This window comes from Stylophora pistillata, chromosome 3 (genome assembly GCF_964205215.1).
Source record: "Stylophora pistillata chromosome 3, jaStyPist1.2, whole genome shotgun sequence".
Taxonomy (NCBI): domain Eukaryota; kingdom Metazoa; phylum Cnidaria; class Anthozoa; order Scleractinia; family Pocilloporidae; genus Stylophora; species Stylophora pistillata.
This window is the reverse complement of record NC_142521.1, coordinates 16,343,131-16,362,500: the sequence shown is the minus strand read 5'-3', so window position 1 is coordinate 16,362,500 and position 19,370 is coordinate 16,343,131. Positions and strand designations below refer to the sequence as shown.

The 19,370-nt window shown below is 39.7% G+C and overlaps 3 protein-coding genes across 3 annotated transcripts in view; 2 read left to right on the top strand and 1 right to left on the bottom strand.

The window, feature by feature from the left end:
• The window catches only part of LOC111326897 (NADH dehydrogenase [ubiquinone] flavoprotein 2, mitochondrial), a 3,813-nt gene extending 2,668 nt beyond the window's left edge, over positions 1-1,145 (top strand). Inside the window, exons 8-9 of the mRNA XM_022930980.2 lie at positions 524-600; positions 948-1,145. Coding sequence (XP_022786715.1) covers positions 524-600; positions 948-1,041 — 171 coding nt within the window. The 3' untranslated portion in view covers positions 1,042-1,145. The remainder of the gene's footprint in view (positions 1-523; positions 601-947) is intronic.
• Positions 1,146-1,710: 565 nt separating this feature from the next.
• Positions 1,711-8,512, bottom strand: LOC111326896 (mismatch repair endonuclease PMS2). The gene is made up of 4 exons (XM_022930979.2): positions 8,140-8,512; positions 7,012-7,363; positions 5,401-5,689; positions 1,711-3,637 (listed from the first exon to the last, which is right to left on the bottom strand). Exons 1-4 carry the CDS (start codon positions 8,475-8,477, stop codon positions 1,917-1,919), a joined length of 2,700 nt encoding a protein of 899 aa, XP_022786714.1. The 5' UTR covers positions 8,478-8,512; the 3' UTR covers positions 1,711-1,916.
• Positions 8,513-8,549: 37 nt separating this feature from the next.
• Positions 8,550-19,300, top strand: LOC111326876 (N-terminal EF-hand calcium-binding protein 1). The gene is made up of 14 exons (XM_022930958.2): positions 8,550-8,624; positions 8,703-8,727; positions 8,902-9,010; positions 11,196-11,221; positions 12,646-12,743; positions 13,335-13,391; positions 13,678-13,757; positions 14,188-14,285; positions 15,535-15,614; positions 17,009-17,062; positions 17,297-17,400; positions 17,616-17,693; positions 18,216-18,307; positions 19,008-19,300. The coding sequence occupies exons 1-14, from the start codon at positions 8,574-8,576 to the stop codon at positions 19,034-19,036; spliced, it is 981 nt and encodes a 326-aa protein (XP_022786693.1). The 5' UTR covers positions 8,550-8,573; the 3' UTR covers positions 19,037-19,300.
• The last annotated feature ends 70 nt before the right edge of the window (positions 19,301-19,370 follow it).

The following is a 19,370-nucleotide window of genomic DNA, read 5'->3' as shown; positions in this document are numbered from 1 at the left end:
TTATCATGCCATGCAGTAAAAATGTATACATTTTATTTGTTGCACTGACAAGCTGAGCTTAAGTCAGAATAACACTGACCAGGTTACGTGAAAAAGGAAAGACGGATGTACAAAACTTTATCACTTGTCAATCGGTTTTCATCATTAACCAAAATACTAAAACAGTTTACTACTGTTGGACGAGAATGAGAAGAATATGGTAGCGTACGATAAAGTAACTCGTGGCAGTTGCTTGAGGGTCATGTGATGGGTACAAGGCCAATGAAAAAAGGGAAAAATTTGCTGACTAATAACATTCCTTCATAAAACTAAAGGGTCCTGAGGGTAACACGGAGAAAATATCCTTTCCTATCAATTTATATGTACGATCCCGATAATTTGTCCAGGAAAAGATGTTACTCTTCCAATTTCGAGCCCATAGCTGACCATTAAATAAATGGCTTAACTGTTACCATTAGCTCTAAACACCGACTTAACCCTTTTTTTTTGTGTAAGTATGTGTGTTTGTATCAAATCTCTACAGGAGGACCTCGCAGCCAACGACGTAGAAGAAATTATTGACGATCTGATTGCCGGAAAAACACCAAAAGCGGGACCCAGGTATATTTCTTCCAAAAAATTTCTTTTGTCCTTTACCTTACTTTCACTTGTTGGTATTTTATTTAATATGTAGTTTGTTTTATAATAACGTTTGTTCAGTCCTCCATCAGTACGCTTGTGCAGGTACCTTGCTAACAGGGTCTTATTTTCAATGCTGTACGAGCGGCAAAACCGCCAGATTCGAATTGATGGGCGAAACGAGCGAGCGAACGAGTGAGAGGTTAATGAGGGGGTCTGGGTTAGAACCCTCATGAACCTCCCGCGCGCTCACCACTCATGGCGCCAAGGGGAGCCTTCGCGCAGGCTATTGTGCAGGTGATCTGATGTGGGCTTGCTTTCTCCTTCAGGAGTGGTCGTTTTTGTTGTGAGCCTGCCGGAGGACTGACATCACTAACAGAGCCTCCCAAGGGACCAGGCTTTGGTGTTCGCTCTGACCTTTGAACCGTTTGCTCACCGCTAATACTTTTCATGAACATTGTAAAATAGACATTTGACTTGGTGTAATCTTGTCTGAGATGTGATAAATAAATTTGGTTTTTAACTTGTTTTTATCTGAGGCTGATTTCAGCCGGTTATCTATTCTCTTTCCTGATATCTTGTCAGAGAACTGTAGAACCATGCACCGGCATTTGACGGAGAGGTAAACGGCTTTTAGTTCCCTGACAAAGTCTATATCTATAGATTTAAAGACGAGTACGACTAAATTGATGCATGATTTAGTGTACTTTATTTTACTTTTTCGATGTCAATATCTAAGCAAATTATTCTTTGATGAAGTCGTACAAACTTAACACGTAAGAGATGAGGAAATAAACGCTGAAATTACCTAGACTACTTCCAACCTAAAATTGATGATGGCAGCATGGTGAAGTTCAGCTAACTTCTTATGATTAGCAATCTCGCTCGTCAAATAACTCTGAACTGAATTCAATTTTAAAAGTTCCATTTAACAATGGAGGTCGGTTTTCAATCCGAGTATGAAAACGGTGGCAACTCATGGTTAAACTGGAGTGTCACGGTACTCTGACTGTGTATGACTGCAGGGATGTCTACTGTCGCCAACATGAACAACATTTGTTCTTCCGTGAAGAAGATCTTATGGAACGAAACGATTATTTAAAAGAACAGAGTTTATTTCAATTCTGATAAAATTGCACCTTTCTAAGGTACTAAGTGTTTCGCACTGGAACAACAACGAGGGCATTTTCTAATGAGGGCAGCTAGATTGGGCATAAGAGTGGATTCTCTAACAAACAGAAAATAATTTCCTCCGTTTACTTTAGAAAAGGAAACATTTTGTCTTAATCCGTCAATTGTCAAAGGAAATCTGATGATGGCAGCATACCAAGGTTCACCAAATGTCTCATGGTGGGCCGGCCGTGAGGACAATTCCACGGATGTTGAATTTCACCCATGTGACGGACAATCTTCTTCATCTGAGCTTGATCCAATGCTGTTCCAACCATGATAGACATACGACATGCACGGCTCGCAAACATCTTCCTAACTCTTGAAGGTCTGCACATAACGCCGGGTGAATCACTCAGCATGAAAATCAGTTCTTCGATGTCCTCCACGCCGAACGTCCAGTTCTTGCTCATGGGAAGCGAAATTAGTTTAACCTTCCGCATCGCTTCGGCATTTTCATCAATTTCAAATTCGAATCCATTCTTTCGAAATATTTCCACGTTGTCCATGAGGATGGCTTCGTTAGAAGCAGTTAGTTCAAGTTTCTGTGGAACAATAAGCCGTTGCGACCTGATTATGGTATTGCGCTGCTGATCTTCGAAGTTATACTTCTCATCCGATGCGTGCTGGTCGATTATAAACAAATCATTGTCCAGTTTAGCAACGATAAAACCCAAATTAAATTGACCAAGAATTTCCATCCGTTTGAACATGTCTTTGCTAATATTCTTTCTCAGCTCTGTCTCTGCACTTGAATTACTCTCGGGAGCAATCTTGGCTCTGAACAAGCGAGCTTCAACTTCCCTTGCTTTCCTTCGCTGTGGTTTCTTGGCATTAGACAACAGATCATCCATACTGAAGTTAACTGTGCTTTCCTTCCTGTCTGTAAATGAGCCCGAAACTTCACCTTGTTTTGAACTTAAAGCCTTTGGACGGTTAGGAGTTAAAGTTATCACCTTCATGGCGTAATCTCCGCTGTCCACATTTTCTTTAGGGAATTGATTTTCCGTCTGAGGTTCTGGATCATCCTGGTTGTTTTCTCCAGATTCGCTCGCAAAACTTAAACTTTGGAAAGAAGCAGGACATCTTGAACTGCTCTCTTCAACGGTATTATCATCTAAAACAGTCTCTCCGTTAAGTATGTCCCTTACCTCACTCCTACTGCTTATCACCCTTAATATACTGTCGCTTTCACTCTGTACTGAGCGGTCCTCGCCATTATGATCAAGGACATACTCCTCATCCACAAAGTTCTTTGAGTCTAGTTTGTGCTGAACTTCAATAACATCTTCGCTAATTCTGCAATCTTCCATGAGTTCTTCATTATCTCCCTGGCCGTTAATGACAGTTGTTTGTTTCCTTTCAGATCGTGGTCTCACTTTGTGGCTTTGATTCGACAAACCACCAACCCGAGAAAACATAGAAGTAAGCCTTGCTTGCTTACTACTGGGTTCTTTCGGTTTTTTCGTGACATATTCATCAACAACTGTGAATTTTCTCTTAAAACCACTGAGAGAAGGAAACCCTCCTCTCTCCTCAGACACACCAGGTCTAGCTGTCAACGTAGGCTGAACAGAGCGTGATACTTCGACAACTTCATTGACTGTAGAGTTCAAAGCTTTCTGATTCTGAAGTTCCTCTTTCTCTGGGAAATTGACACCATTACCCTCTTTTGCTGCGAAGGTTTCAGACAATTTGATTTGCTTCAGAGGTTTTTGATTGACATCGAAAGAAGCTGTACAAGGGTCAAACATTCTCTTCAAGGATGACTTCATTGTGGCTAGGAGCACCTTCTCCTCCTGGACAAAAACCTGACGTTTGTCTGGAGTCACATTGACGTCCACTCCATCTGTAAGAAAATTCTATCAACACATATAATTATAGCCTAAAAGCAGGCACTCATCAGCGCTGTGACTAGAGCGGCGAAGCCCACGAGAACGGAACGAGCGTGCGAGAGTTCTGTGTAGGGTTGAGCAGGAGAAATATTACACGAGCTTCGCCAATCGTGTCACGAAGCCAACGAGAGCCTGTTATGGGTAAATATGATTTTAATAAATGTTATCCTGTGATCAAAACTAAGGTCAGTTTTAAGCTCCTACTTCCTCTCGCATAACTCTAATCTGCAACTTTCATCTCCATTTGAGTGAAGAATTTCCCTGTACGCTTAAAAAACCCATGCACTTCGCATCTCGTCTAGTAAGGGGAATAAAAGAAACCAAGACACCGAAACGTTTTGAGATTCTAAACAGTTATCCATCCTTTCGAAAATCGTCTTCAAAAACGTGCTAACTGAAAAAACTAGTTTGGACCCGGCCATTTGGAATCTTGAGTTGATTGATATGTGACGAAAAAAATCTTACTTCTCTCTCTCTCTTTTTATTTTTTTTTTTCCTTTTCATCTTTTGGAGATTATTTTTGAACAATATAGAGCCACACAAAAAAGGGATTCTTTCTAAAATGATGATTTTTGGGATAATCAGAGCAGTTGCTAATCGTGAACCGCGCCTTGAGGCCGTCCCATCCTTCCTTCGCAATTTCATGCGTGCTAGGCCTGGTCACTAGGTCGTTTTCAAAATGGCAGTGTTCATATCCTCTCCATGGCCATATCTTGAAATGCACCTATTTTCTCAATAAATTCCGCAATAAAAGTTGTAGCTTACACAAAAAGAGAAGGCTCACAACTGTTGATTTATTACATGATAATATACATGTAGGAGGTTGACGCAATACCAGACGAAGACATCAATAACAACAATACACTTAATAATAACAATTCTAATTAAGATGATGACAATGACGCCGATAACTATGATGATGAGGATAAGGAGCAACTTCAGAACACCAGGACACTTTTGATGTTATGAAGTGATTGCTCCCGCGCTTCCGAAGTCCAAGAATAAGCAGAAGAGAGAGCAGTTAAAAACTACTGCTCCCGCAGTCCCGCGCTCCAGTAGTGGAAGAATGATTAAAAGACAGGGCCGTTGAACTAGTGCTTCCGCAGTACCGCGCTCCAGAAGTCGACCGAGAGTTATTTCATTTTTATGCATGACTTAAATCAGTGATTTCATTTTGAATTACACTTCAAGAACAAGGAATACCAAGATATAACTTTTAATGCATTTTGAATTTCGGTTTATGAACGAAGATTTGGCTGTTTCGGCTCACTCGCCGAAGGTCACTAGGTCGTTTTCCTGGTTCATTTTCAAGCTCACTCACTCGAACGAAGATTTGACTGTTTCGGCTCACTCGCCGGTGAAGTCGAAATGCTCAGAAACCGCATGGTATGCGTGTTTGTCAGTGTACATCGTTTGGTCACTCTACAGAACGAGGTATACGTGTATGTATGCGCATTTGTTGATTTTCCCAGCTACCCACTACCCATGTATACATTTTTTTTTAATAAGTCGATCACGGGACTGCGGAAGCAGCAATTGAATTTGGCGACTTCGGGAGCAGCTATTTAAAGACGCATATTAAGTGGCGGGGTATTCTTTCGTACTCATTGCACAGCTAATAGAAGCTGTATCCAGTGGACACATACCAAGGGTCCCTTTGAGGTTTCTCAGTATTACCTGTGCTCACAGTGCAATGATTGTTGCGATTAGAACTCACCTCTTGCAAGGGAAATATCCAGCATCACAAAAGGATATTGATGTCTGTTGTAAGTGTGGTAGACCTCATTGATGACCCTGACAACTTTGGACAGTTCACAGGGTCTTTTGTTAATGTACAAAAACTGACGATCCGCACTGCTACGTCCCATGCCGTGATCTGGTTTTGAAATATAGCCTGTGATATGGAAAGGACTGTTCTGTGGGTCAGTTTTTACTACATCAAGGCCAACTTCAGTGCAATCCTCCTCATTTGGCACTGATTGCTCAAAAGCCATTATAGTTTGTACCTAAGAGAATGAAAATTCCATCCTTAAATCAAAGTAAGATAAGTACCGTTTCCAGATAAGTGTCGGAGACAATTCAGGACTGTGCTACCTTGGTTCACTACAGTTTTTGATTGGTTCAAAAATAATTTGCACCTTTTTCTCAACCAATCAGAAACAAACAAAACAGAAGCCAACCATGACTTGAGCACTCAAATTTTTCGGAGTCCAAGGGTGGTTATTTGCATTTACTTCAAGTTCTTACTGAGTCCTGAGATTTGCCCCCAATCTAATCAGTTATTGTGATTGTTTAGCAGTATAATTATTGGGTTTTGCTTTTGCAACAATAAATCAAAAAGTACCCTATGGAGGCAACAACAGGTAAACATGGGTCACAGAAGGCTTAAAAACCACAAAAAGATGATCTTTAGAAATAGATATTATTACTGCCTAAGTGAGTGTGAGAACTTCTTCAATGTCAGATCTACAAGGATGCACTGGGTTGAATGTACCTCAGTGTCATCATTGGTTTCAAAGAGAGAAGAAATTGTGCTTGGGTGTGAAGGTATCAAAGCAAAAGGGTTGACAATGGGAAAGCATGTAAGAGCAACTGATTTGAGTAGTATGCATGAGGGCTTCTGGAGTGTGAAATCTCCAGGAACTTGCCAATTCTAGTGTATCAAAATGTTATGGCACCAAGATGAGATAATAACACGCCTGGGTGTGAAGGTATCTAGGTAGGACAGATGGTCACTTGAAGGTGTGTGCAATCATCTAGCTGTGATTTTACCACTTGAGAGATCAGGGGGTACTCAAAGTAGCCTTGGCTGATGTATCAGATAGCAGAAGGGTCAATGATCTGTTGAAATATCTGTGGATAGTCATTTTATATTCTTGAATAGAGAGGAGAGTCACCAATAACCACCACATAGAAACAGCTGGTACACAAGGTTCACCAAAACTGTTTATCATTCAGAGAAGTCACTGTAGCTAATAAGTCAGTTACATGTAATAGTTAGTCAAGGCCACCTAAAGTACAATGTCATGAATGATGTTTTTCATGAGGGTACACCAAGGCCATAAGAAAACTAACATAACGGTTCCTTGGTGTTGAAATACACTCTGGTTTGCTACCACCTGTGAAGAGGAACAGTGGATATGAAGTCAAATTACTACATTGATGTACAAATTAAGCCAGAAAGGTACAATTCTTATGGACAGAAGAATTTTTGTGATAGTCTCACAATATCTCAGTGTCAAACTCTGCATTTGGAGCTTTATTTGAGGAGATAACACAAGTTACCAAGCTGTACTATACTACTCAGGGCAATGCACACTTCACATACCTGCTTTGGTCCAAAGACACAGGTTATGTTATCCTTCACTTGGTCACTTCCATTTGTTGACACGGTTGTTGTCTTTTTTCCCTTTTCCACTTGATTACTGCACATTATCCTCACACCTGTACTAACAAGACAGTATCCCTGTAGGACATGTGCTAGTTTTGAGAACTCCCTTTTGATGTTCCTCAGAAACTCTCTGTGGCGAACAGGTAAAGTTGAAAAAATGTTTTCTAACAACACTGTAGTGCCAACATCCCTGGCACAAGGGTTCTTGGAGAGCAGTTTTCCATTGTGATCATATTCTAGTCTTGTTGCCACAGTTTGGGATGAGTGATGTGTTACTATTGTAAGTTTGCTGCAGAGAGAGGAATACTTTAGATGATTTGAAGGGCCTGTGCTTTGCAAAAATATGGTATCATTTACACATTACCCAGCTCTTAGATCACCCAAATAGCAAAAAATTCACTTGTAACTGTGACCTCTAAGGTATTCTTCTAATAAAGCCCCATACCAGGTAGATTAAGGTACTAGTCTTAATGAAACTGTTTTTTATCTTACTTTTTTTTGTTACAAAACAGCATAATAAGGAATACACTACAGTATAGAAACAAAATAAAATACTACAAAAAACTACATTGCACTTATACTAGAATGAAACAAGGAAAAAAATTACAAAGCTACATTTCACATTCATTTACTACATCACATTAAGTAAACATTAGGCACATAGGGTCAAGATTACAACATTCAAGGTAAAAAAAAAATTATTTTTGCTGTTGGTGTGTATTGGTGTGACTAACATGATTGATATTAGTCATATTACTTATCATCATATTGACCAAACTATGTGATCAAAAGATCCCATTTTTTGATATCACCGATCCATACTGCCCCACCCCACCCCCATTCCCTCACCCTCCCCCCATTCCTCTTGACTGCACTCCATCCCACCCTTCTTGGTACAATCACCCGCACTTTCATGGCAAAAAAATTGGTCATTGACCTTTCAAATGGTGCTAGTGACGAAACTACAGATACATTGCGACCCTATCTCCATCACTCAGCTGTGAGGAACATTAAATAACCAATCTACTTTCCCGCCCAAACCCAACAGCGTCCCTTTACACATACCTCAGCGCACACAGAGAGCTTAGTGCCTCTCCTCTGAAACCAAACGTTTCCACGCTTGCGAGATCGGAAAAATCTTTAAGTTTCGAAGTATGGTGCTTCAAAGTCAACGCTTCAAAATTGTGGGGCTCTACCCCACAGCCATTGTCGATCACCTCTAACACATCAGCGCCATGGTTTCGTAGCTTGATTTCAATGTTGGTGGCTCCAGCATCCAAGCTATTTTCAACAAGCTCTTTCATTGCAGTTGCAATACTCAATACAACCTGACCAGAGCAAATCTGGTGAATAGATTTCTGATCGATCGCTTGGACAACTGGAGATGAAGATATAGCCGCCATTTTGATCGAACTTCTTACGAAAACTTCTCCGGAAACCTTCGGAATAGATCGGACATATCCGTTAAGCCCTGCCACTCCCGGGGGTTAGTACTGATCATGGCGGGAATGGCAGGAGAACAACCTCCAGGAAGATCAATTTTTTTGGACGTATGTGTTCTGTTTGCAGTCCTTCTCGTTCCATATGTCTATTGATATTAAATCAGAGCTTTTTGTTTTCTCCTGCAGGTGTTTCGAAGAGCAGATAAAACCGGTGAGTGGTTTTATTTTTCATGCTAACTTTTGTTCGAAAATTTACTTAAGTTATTGTTGATTTCATTTTATATTGGAGGTAATTTCCGGTCGAATTAACAATTTCGGGAGGTAGCTTATTCAGTTATGCACTTTAACAGACAATTAATCTGCTACTGACTCGTTTATGAAACAGATGATGGTGCTCTGTCTCTGGAAGAGTTCAAGGCATTCTTCAGCGATGGAATCTTGTCGAACAAAGATTTGGAAAAGTTATTTCATGACATTGATACACACAATACAAAGTACGTAAGGGTAAGATATAGATTTAGCCAAGCCTAAAAGCGTAGCTCCCAAGTTCGCAATATTAATGATAACATAAAAGATGTGCGGAAAGAGTTCCATATAACCCCATACATTAATTATGCATTCCATTTCATAAAGACTAAATATAAAGGTTTCTTTGCAACACTCTATGCATAATTAATGTATGGGGTTATATAGAACTCTTGCCAAGATGTGCATTTGCCAAGACTTGCCTGAGTCGCCTATCCGTTCGTTTTGATAGTCTCCCCTACCCTACCTGTGCAATCTGAAGGCAGGTGCGTATGTACGTACGTACGCTCAGTTACGTGACAACCAAACGAAAAGAGGCTGACCATATTCCATGGGTATGGGGCTCTACCCCAGGTGCGCTTCACACACGCGGGAGCCCTGCTATGATCTGTAGATGCAAAGGTAAATAGGCCTTTAAGCCGTCCTCCTGTATTTATTGAACATTGAAGGCCCCTTGCTGCTCGTGATTAATATCAGGACATTATTTTAAAAGGATTCACTGTGACACATTAGCTGAACGTCATGCTTCATGCAAACAATATTCTTAATTATGCAAATTCATGTACAAAGTACAACAAAGCCAATCATTACATATAGGCATAGAAGCTGTAGAAATTGCATAGTCTCTGCAACCCATATGCAGACATAAGAAATACCTGGTAAACTGCTATTTTCTAGTCCTTTTTGGTGTTCTCTGCTGTAAGTAAACATTATGTTTTCTACAACCAATATTTCAAAATCTGCAAGCAAGGTCCATAAACAAATAACAGAACACATTAGTAGCAATCTTAGCTCTTGATTAGGTACTTCCACATAATTTATTGTTATTATTATTATTATTTTTTTTTTTTTAAACCTCAGAAATAGATTTGCCTTTGATGGCTTCACAATTTTCAGGGTTTGATTAATTGAAACAACTGGTCTTCAGCCATGAATACTTAACAGCATCAAGTACAATAAAATAAATGTTCAGTTGCAAAATATACCCATACCCACCCTGAGTATAGTACTTACAGTCCAATCCTCTGGCCTCTGGAAATTCTGCTTTTGCTTCACACTTTCTTACAAATTTGACTTGTTCTTTATATTGAGCCTTACTCTTCCTTTAAAAATTTCTTGCGACCTCTTTTAGAGTGCCACAGCTGTATTATTATTATAGTGTTAATCAAAACTGTAACAAAATCTTGAGCGTGATTGGTTATTACGAGCTGGATATAATAATAATGATCACTTTTATTTATATAGTGCTCATATCCTGAGCTCATGGCACTTTACCACACTGTGCGGGGGAATTTTACCAGACTGCTAAGCAGTTTACAATCAAATAAAGGCGAATCTAACAGATGCCCCCTCCCCCCAGTTCCCAGTAAACAGGCCAGACCACATGAATGAATGAATGAATTCCTTATTTATATTGCACCCTTTCTATACATTATTGAAGGGCACAGTACCCCCCATCAATTTGATAGACACTACACAAAGATAGACCACAACACCGGGCACTATGTGCCCTACTCTTTTTGAACAGTGTGTGAGTTCTTTATTGTCCCACAAATTTTTTTTTATCACATACAAGGGCTGGTGAGACGGGACCTCCATTTATCATCCCTATCCGAGAAGACTAGAAAGTCTAACCATTTGCAGATATTATTACAAAGGCAGCACTTTCTTCTCAGTTAATTAAAGACCCTGAGTGTTGGTCCGGCCGGATTTGAACTCACGACCTCCTGCACAACAGTCCTGTGCTCTACCAATTGAGCTAACCCGGAGGCAGTTAGCTCAATTGATAACAGTAATCTCATGAGTGAGTTCTTTAACATCCCCTGCCTAACCAAATTAACTAATTAATAGATGCAGGAGACGGGACCTATGGTTTATTCATCCTTATCCGAGAAGACTAGAATGTCTATCCATTTCTTGATGTTATAGAAAGTTAGCACATTCTCCTCAGTTATTTTAAGACCCTGAGTGTTGATCCAGCCGGGGCTTGAACCCTCGACCTCCCGCACAACAGTCCAGCGCTTAACCAATTGAGCACTACAGACTGAATTAAACTCCACTCAGTCCTGGTACCATTAGAAACTGAGAAGTGTTCAATTTCACAATTATGTTACAATTCTGTTTTAAAACAAGGCATTAATTTTGTTGTTTCAGTAATTTGGATACTTCTGAGTTATGTGGTAAGTATTCCACCAAATGTCATAGCTTAAATAACATTGAAATTGGAATTTTGTTAGATAATTGTATTTTTAATCCAAAAATGTTTGGCTATTATATTGTATGGATATGGATGTTATGCTTGCCTTTGTTGAAAGGACAACTCTGTAATATAACTTAAAAATTGGCTTCTTAACTCTCAAGCCCTTTACACCCTGATATTAGTATACGTAATCTCCACACTGTTTTCTCTACATTTCCTAAGGTGCAGAGAATGCGAATTTATTGAAAAAATCAAGAGTTTCCTTAGTTGTTGATGATTTACCCAGGGTGTCAAGTTCCTATTTTTTCCTATTTTTGGCCTGCCTCCTATTTTCTCCTATTTTTTCATGAAATTCCTCGTTCCTATTTTTTTAGGGTTTTACTGGGTACACAGAAACATTTTGAAATATTTGAAATAAATCTGCAAATGAAATTGATAAATTCTACAAAAAACTGAAACTTCATGTCAGAAAAGACCAGTTTGAAGCCTTTGAGTGATTTTCTTCTGAAACTAGTGCCCAGACTTTCTCAGTGCTTTTGATAACATGCAAGGTATTCTGGGAGGTTCATTTGCATGTATGTGCATTTGCCATGTTGAAGTGGGGCTGCAATGCATTATGGATGTATTTCATGGTCCCTGTTAAATATTAAACCATTTGGTTGTGGAACAGAGTTTCTGTTGGGAGTGTTAAGAGGATAGAACTCAAAGAAATCCTCCTTTTTAATTCCTATTTTGGGGTGAGAATTCCTATTCATTTCCTATGTTTTGGCCACTGTCATTCCTATTTTCTAAGTGTCATTTGTCACTTGACACCCTGTTTACCTTATTTTGGTGACCATAATGGTTGATACAGGGGTGATATTGTGAGTGGAACCAGGTGCTATAGTCCCTCTTAGCAGTCAAAAGGCAAAGAGTGACTAGCTTCTAACTTCTCCATACATTCTCACCCCTGAATAAAACACCAAGGCAGGGCTTGGTGGCCCCTGATGCCTTCCTTTTGCTCTTGGGCAACTCAGGAATCTTAGTTTTTTCATAAAAAAGGATATGCTGGGCACCCTGGATTTCACAATTTCAGAGCACTGGGCTCCCTTCAATTTTTTCTTAGCGAAGCACTGCCTTCAGCAAGGTCACAAGAACAAAGAAAACCATCATCAACTTAAAAACCCCTTGATTATTAAACAAATTGTCTGTCAGTGCCGTTGGAAATATATAAAGAAAATTATGGAGAAGATGCATATCAATCATTTGATATAGAGGGAAAAGTGTCTTTTAAGTGATCATTGTATTTATTCTGATTTTTTTTCCACACAAGAAGGGAGCCAGGAGTCATTTATTTACATGTATAGAAAAGAATAACCTCTAGACCTTCTGTTTTTGAGAGGTGTCCATATTTACCCTATCTAGATTACTTCATGAAAGAAATGGGACCTTTCTCTCAGATCTTTGCTAATCTGGAGAGCATGAACACGGCTGTCAGTAATGCTTTAATCGAGTCTGCAAAGGTTGGTGCGATTACATATTATCTTATTAACCAAGCATGAGGGCTGTACTGGGAGAATATTGGCCTGAGGTCTTGACAGTACGGACCGAGCAAAGCGATGTCCGTACAAAAAAATACCGAGGGCCGATATTCCAGTACGGTCCCGAGCAAGCTTGGTTAATAAGAGATTTATTATACGACTGAAGTTCAAAGGCACACAAGTGAGGTATCATTCGGGACCATTCGGGACAGTGCCCAGTCCAATACTTGAGAATATTGACCGGCAATAGAGCATTTTGATTGGTTGATTTTAGTTATTTGCCCTCTGACTGCCCGAGTCGTGTAATAATACAGGGCATTAAATTTTTCAGAAATGCCCTCCTCTGTAATCAATACTTAACTAAAAAAGTATGTAATTTGGTAAACATAAATTAGGCAAATAGCAAACACGATATTCTGGCCATTTTTGGGACAAGGTAACTGCCTTCCTGAACATTTTAAGTCAGTCTGATGTTTTGAAAAAAATTGTTGTGGTCAGTGGTTATGAGGTCGATCTTTGACTTTCCTAGCTTAAATATACTTAAAACTGATTGAAATGATTCTTTTGCTATAGGCGTATCCTGACAAGTCCTTTATTGGAAAGTTTACCACTCGCTTCCTATTGAGTGAGGTAAGTAAGCAATGACATAACATATTTGTACTCTCAAACCTCACTTTAAAACTGGTTTTTAAATTTCAACATTGAGGTACATAAATGTACCAGTCTGTAAGAATTTTTAGAATAAATAAACTACCTGAAAGACACAGTGACTAATTATTGACTTCAAAAATTTTAGTTGCTCCATTGTACAAATTTCTTAGCAGATGACACAGCTGTGTTTGTGCATATGAGATGAACTTCTTTGCTATGAATACTGTGACTGAAGTTCACATGTGTCTGCTCTACAACTGTGTAGATTCAGGGACAGATGGGTTGTCTGGCACATCACATCAATGCTGCAGTGGACAAGATTGATGAGGAAGAAGCACAGCAAAGGTGATCATTCCTTGGAAATTAAATCACAGGCTCTGGATTACCTAGTATACCTGATTTGTTATTCAGTAGATCACTTTGTGTAATTTCTTGGTCAACACTGTCGGCAATGCTGTGCTCTGAGAAAAAATGGCAGCTAGTGTGCCTGAAGGCTCTTGAGAAATATGGGGTGCCTAGCTCTAAAATTTTTCTTGTAGGAAGAGTTATGCAAGTTAACCAAATCCATTAATTTGGTGTGAGTGGCTGTGATCAAAAGAAATCTCTAAAATATCAGAATTTCAAATTAAGAGCTGATATTCATATACAATCTAATCATAAGCAATCAATTTCTGTAGTATTTATGATTAATGTAAATCATTGTTGCATTTGTCTCAATGTGGGAGAAAGAAAAAAATCTTAACTCTCCGTGAAGTTCATGATTTGCATTCACCAGACCTGATGTTTGTCAAGCTGCGGTCACCAACACAAGTGTAAGAGGAGGCAGGATGAAGAGAAAAATGCATTCATTTGGACAACAAACCAGCCTTGATGGTAAGTTATTAAAGATTTTATTTTTTATTGTTTTGTTTCTTTGTTTCGAGTTTCCAGTCTTGATCCCTCTAAGAAGGAGGGTTATACAATGTAGAAGGAATGATTTAAGGTGGCACTCAGTAGCCATCAGGAAGTCACATATTCTACCTTCCTTCTCCTCCCCAACTTCTTCCAGACTATCTACAATCACGGCCAAAAGTTGAGAGAGGCCTTTGTTTAAGTAGACCCAAATATCAATGCATGATCAATAAAATTATTGTACATTCTCTGTTCAGAAGAGGCTTTGTGAATACTGCCAGCACTGATGCATAATAGACTTTTGGCCAGGCTTTAACCCACAATTAGTTGAAATGAGAAGTCATCATTTAATGTTTGCCACACTGTGTTTAGTGCTTGGCAATTTTCCTTCAGAGACCTTTGAAAAGCAATTGCATGAAGCACTCAGCATTCTCCAGAGGCACTGGCAGCTGGCATTTTCACTTCCCACTTGTTATTTACTAAAATTAACGATAGACTAATGATAAAAAGACCTGTGTCCGCAGCCACAAATATTATAATTTTAACCTTTGCAGTCTACTGTTTTTTTGTTTTTTTTTTTTTGTTTTAATAATAATAATAATAATAATAATAATAATAATAATAGTAAATAATAATAATAATAACCTTTATTTAAAGTGGGTAGAAACACTAAGCTGAAAGCTAGTTTACAGGTTTTCCACCAAACAACTGAAACAAATAATTCAAATTGAGAATACCAATAGTAAGAATCCCAACTGACCGAAGGCAAACCAGTTGGCTATTTACAAGCATGGCCGAGGATTTGAACTCAGAGCTACCATGAAACAAATCCAGGTAGTGGTCAGGGCAGGACTCAAACCCGGGAGCGGTAGATTGCGAGTCTGACACGCTGACCACTCAGCCACACTGCCGTTTGTTTTGTTGTCTGTGTTCTATACAAATAGATTCTGAGCAGCTGTACCTACCTCTCCCCTAATTCAACTGATTATTATCAAGTTAGGATCAATGTTGGGTCGGGAAGGAAGGGGTGGGTGTGCTGTTGCTCAGATTCTGACATCGATCCAGAGGTGTTGTTATTTTGTGAAGTTGAGAAAACTTGCCCATACTCACTTGAGTGTCTTATATCTGGTTGTGCCTGTTGTAGTGCTGTAACACATACAGGACAAGTCATAAGATGACTTACAACAATGTCAGAGTTAAAGTTGCTTGCAAAATTTTGATATCTGAACAGCTAGCCAGCAAGCAATGAGACATGGCTTGTCCCTGGAAGTAGATCGTCTTTCAGAGCTCATTAACAAATTGGAAAATAAGGTATGCCTTCGTTTCCCTTAATGATATTTAAGCAATAGAGGACTTCCTCCATGATTCTATGGTTACAACTATTACACAAGGGGGATTGGGAGAATATGCAATAGTTAAAGAAACCAATGATAAGGCCAAGAGTTTATATGAAATAAATACGTAAATTGAAGCTCCCCCTTAGGGGCTTTTCAGCCACAATGTAAACTAAGTGCTTAAAAAATCCCCACTGGCAGGAGACAGACTAGGGGGCTATTTACAGAGCGCATCCGAGGAGTTGAACTAGGAGCATCCGAGAACAAATCCAATGAGTGGCAGGCAGGGTAGAGGATTTGAACCCGGGACACCGGATTACAAGTCAAGCACCCTAACCACTTGGCCACACGGCCACTTGGCCACACGGCCACACGGCCACACGGCCACACGGCCACACGGCCACACGGCCACACGGCCACACGGCCACACGGCCACACGGCCACCGTAATATTACTTTTTTTAAACAATTCTCCCAACCACCTGGCTCCAGTTGTTCAAAGGACTGATAACTCTCTCCAACGGATAAATCGCTATCCCGCGGATGAGTGTTAACAAAACGTACTGCGCTATCCACTGGATAGAGATTTATCCAGTGCATAACGTTATCCATTTGGGGCCTAATTGTTTAGATGAGGCTTCCTAAACACTTAGAATGATGTCCTCTGTAGCATGCCTTTATTGAATAAATTTGAAAAATATGATGGCAACTGTGTTTTAACCATTTACACCCTGACATCAGCATACATATTCTCCATACTGTTTTTCATACATTTTCTTAGGTGTTGACAAGGAGAATTTGTATTTGTTTATGTGCAATTTAGGAGCAATAGTGTAGGGAGAAATTAAATGCTAACAGGGCACGACACTAACGGTAGCCAGCACTAACCACAGACTAGTAGAAATTCAGTTTTGGCAAGTGGTTTTCAATTTCCACTAGCCAGTTTGGCTAGTAAACAGACTGAATTTGTCGTAACATCTAAAAACATCTGAGATGTCACTAGCCACTTGGCTAGTAAGTTGAAAAGTTAGTGTCGAGCCCTGTTAACTTGTCACTCTTAAGGGTTAAAAGATTAATAACGTCACGTTAACATGGCTGTTCGTTGTTTTAACCCACCCATTTATTTTCACTTTTGCTTTCAAAGCTATGTCCTCAGCCAAATATTCATTTCACTGAGTCTGTCAGCCGCAGTCATTATCAGCTGACATACTAGATGCCCTTACGTAAAGTTTATTTACTCAGTTATTTTATGAAAAGTAACGTTCCGTTTATTTTTATGAAAAGTGACAGCCATAGCTAATTCTTTGATTTTGATAATTTGAAAAATTTACAATGAAAGAAAGGGTTTGTCGACTACATGATTTCATTACAGGTCAAATTTGATGTCATTGATGAAGAAGAAGTTGAAGTTGGAAAAGAACACTCGGTATTGTAAAAACTCTCGATATAAACTTTGTTTCAATGCCATTATTGTAAATATAGAGTGTTGTTCTGCACTCTGGGAGTTTTTCTTGTTTTCACTTCGTGTTCTCATTGGCTCATAAGGCAATTTTTCTTTCTTTTGATTGGTCATTGAGATTAAGTCAGGTTACTTTCTACCATATGTAGTTGAAACGCGCTTTATTGAACCTCTTTTTCCCCACGTTTTTTTCTTTATCAGGTGATTTTAGTATCAAGGAAATTTCAAGTTAAGGCTGAAAGAGAATTCCGTTCAAACTTGAAGAGTTATGTGGCAGCCACGTCTTTAGCGGATGGCTGTTTCCAGTAAGTCAGCAGATATGCTCAGGATTAGTTACTTGTTAAGATAAAATAAGTCAAGGTTCCTGGCCATAGCCTGTCAAATAAAAGAGCGAAATAATATCTTGTTTACAGTAAATGTAACCATCGTTACTTCAGTGTGCAAACGGCTGAGAGCTGAGACTAAGAGAAGTCTAACTTCATTCCTAATCTCCTTAATGATTTTGATATTACTCCTGCAGTCTTGCAATACGCACGATCAGTGAAACAAACACGTTTGTGGTGTACGAGATTTGGGCGAGCAGTGAAGATTTGAATAGGTACGTTAACTGACCACACCTAATTTACTTTTTTCGAACGACTTCAGAATGTATAGTCTCCAGTCGCGTCCGTGGTTTTTTTTAGCATGAAGCTACTCACAATATTTTTACTCCTCTCCACCATCCCCCTCCTTGCATTATTTTAAGTTAGGTCGTCATGGGTGGAGAGAAGCCTTGGGAGAGTACGACACGATCGACTCAGCCTCGCGATACAGAGTCTGCTAACAGTTCAGTCACGTTCTTTAATAACTGACTTTGTCCGGAATACCCCTGATGACAATATTTTTTTTTTTTTTCATTTCTATTTGTACCCCCATCTGTTGTTTGTTTGTTCAACATTAAGTGAGACAGGCGACTGTGTTCCAAAATTCAATTTCTATAGATTGGAGAGCTTTTTCCAATACATTATTAATTTTTAGTACATTGGGACCATTTTGCCATAGAGTTACACAGACTCGGCCTGCTTGGGACGCAAAGATGCCACATATGAGTGTTCTAAGTATCATACTTATATTTATTCAGACACTTCTCCTCTGATACGTCAAAGTCATTCATGCACGGAAACATCGACTGTATGGAACAACCCGAGGAATACCATAAGATGGCAGTACCTGGTATGTTATTAGATTACAGGTCTCTTTTTCTTGGATTGCAGCACAGAAAAATGAACCAAGGCACTTAAAATCATGGGTAGTAAAACTGCAATGTGGGAACGTTGGTCTACAATCGCGGAGGAAAAGGAAGCTCCCGCCGCCCTCACGCGGCCACGCACATACACCTCCTGTGCTTCCCTCAATCACTGCATCGTCCCCCTTTGCCAATTGTTTCTTGCTAAGGATAGGGCTGTTGAAAACAACGGGATAAAGTGTAAGGGAAAAGGTGCTATTCAACTCAGCTTCTTTGTTTGTTTGTAGAAGTCTTTGAACACAAAAAAGAAACACAGGTTTTCGTTCTTCAGTCTGCGTTAAACGTTAGTCCACCGCATATCAACTTTATTGATTATATAAAAATCAGGCTTAAGAGACCCCTACAAATCCCAGACTAGTTTTTACAGCGCTTTGTTTGGCCGTCGCCTTCCCTGTCTTTTGAGCTTATCATCCTCACTTTTGCTAGCCTTCGAAGCAAGCCCTGGAGGAAAGGAGGGGGATGGGGGAGGAGGGCTCCTCCCTCTCCCCTCTGCACATTCCGCTTGCCCCAATCCCCCACTCCTCTCCCCCAGGATTTGCTTCGCAGGCTACACTGTTGCCCAAATTCCAACTGAAGACCAAATTTCATATGTACATCGTAACAGCCTTTTTTTATATCAAATTTCAGCGTCATGGTGGAGGGCAACAAACAACTAAAATCACTACGTCGACAACTAGACAGAATTTTGTTAATAGCCGAGGCAAAGTGGCTCTCATCTTATCGGTTGATGTAACCAAGGATTAGAACCAAGGGACTGAACTCACCCAGTGGGTCTTCCCTCCTTTTTTTCTAGTTAATCTTTTACACCCCAACCTAAGCATATATTTTCTCCACTCTGTTCTGTAAGGTCTTTATTTGGTGATTATTTCCTTTACTCTAATGACCTTAATTTTTTATTCAAGGGTGATATTTTACGGAGATATTAGATGCTAGTCAGTCTTTGGGGTCAAAGGGTAACATGGTTCCTTCACTCTGATACAACCTCGTTCC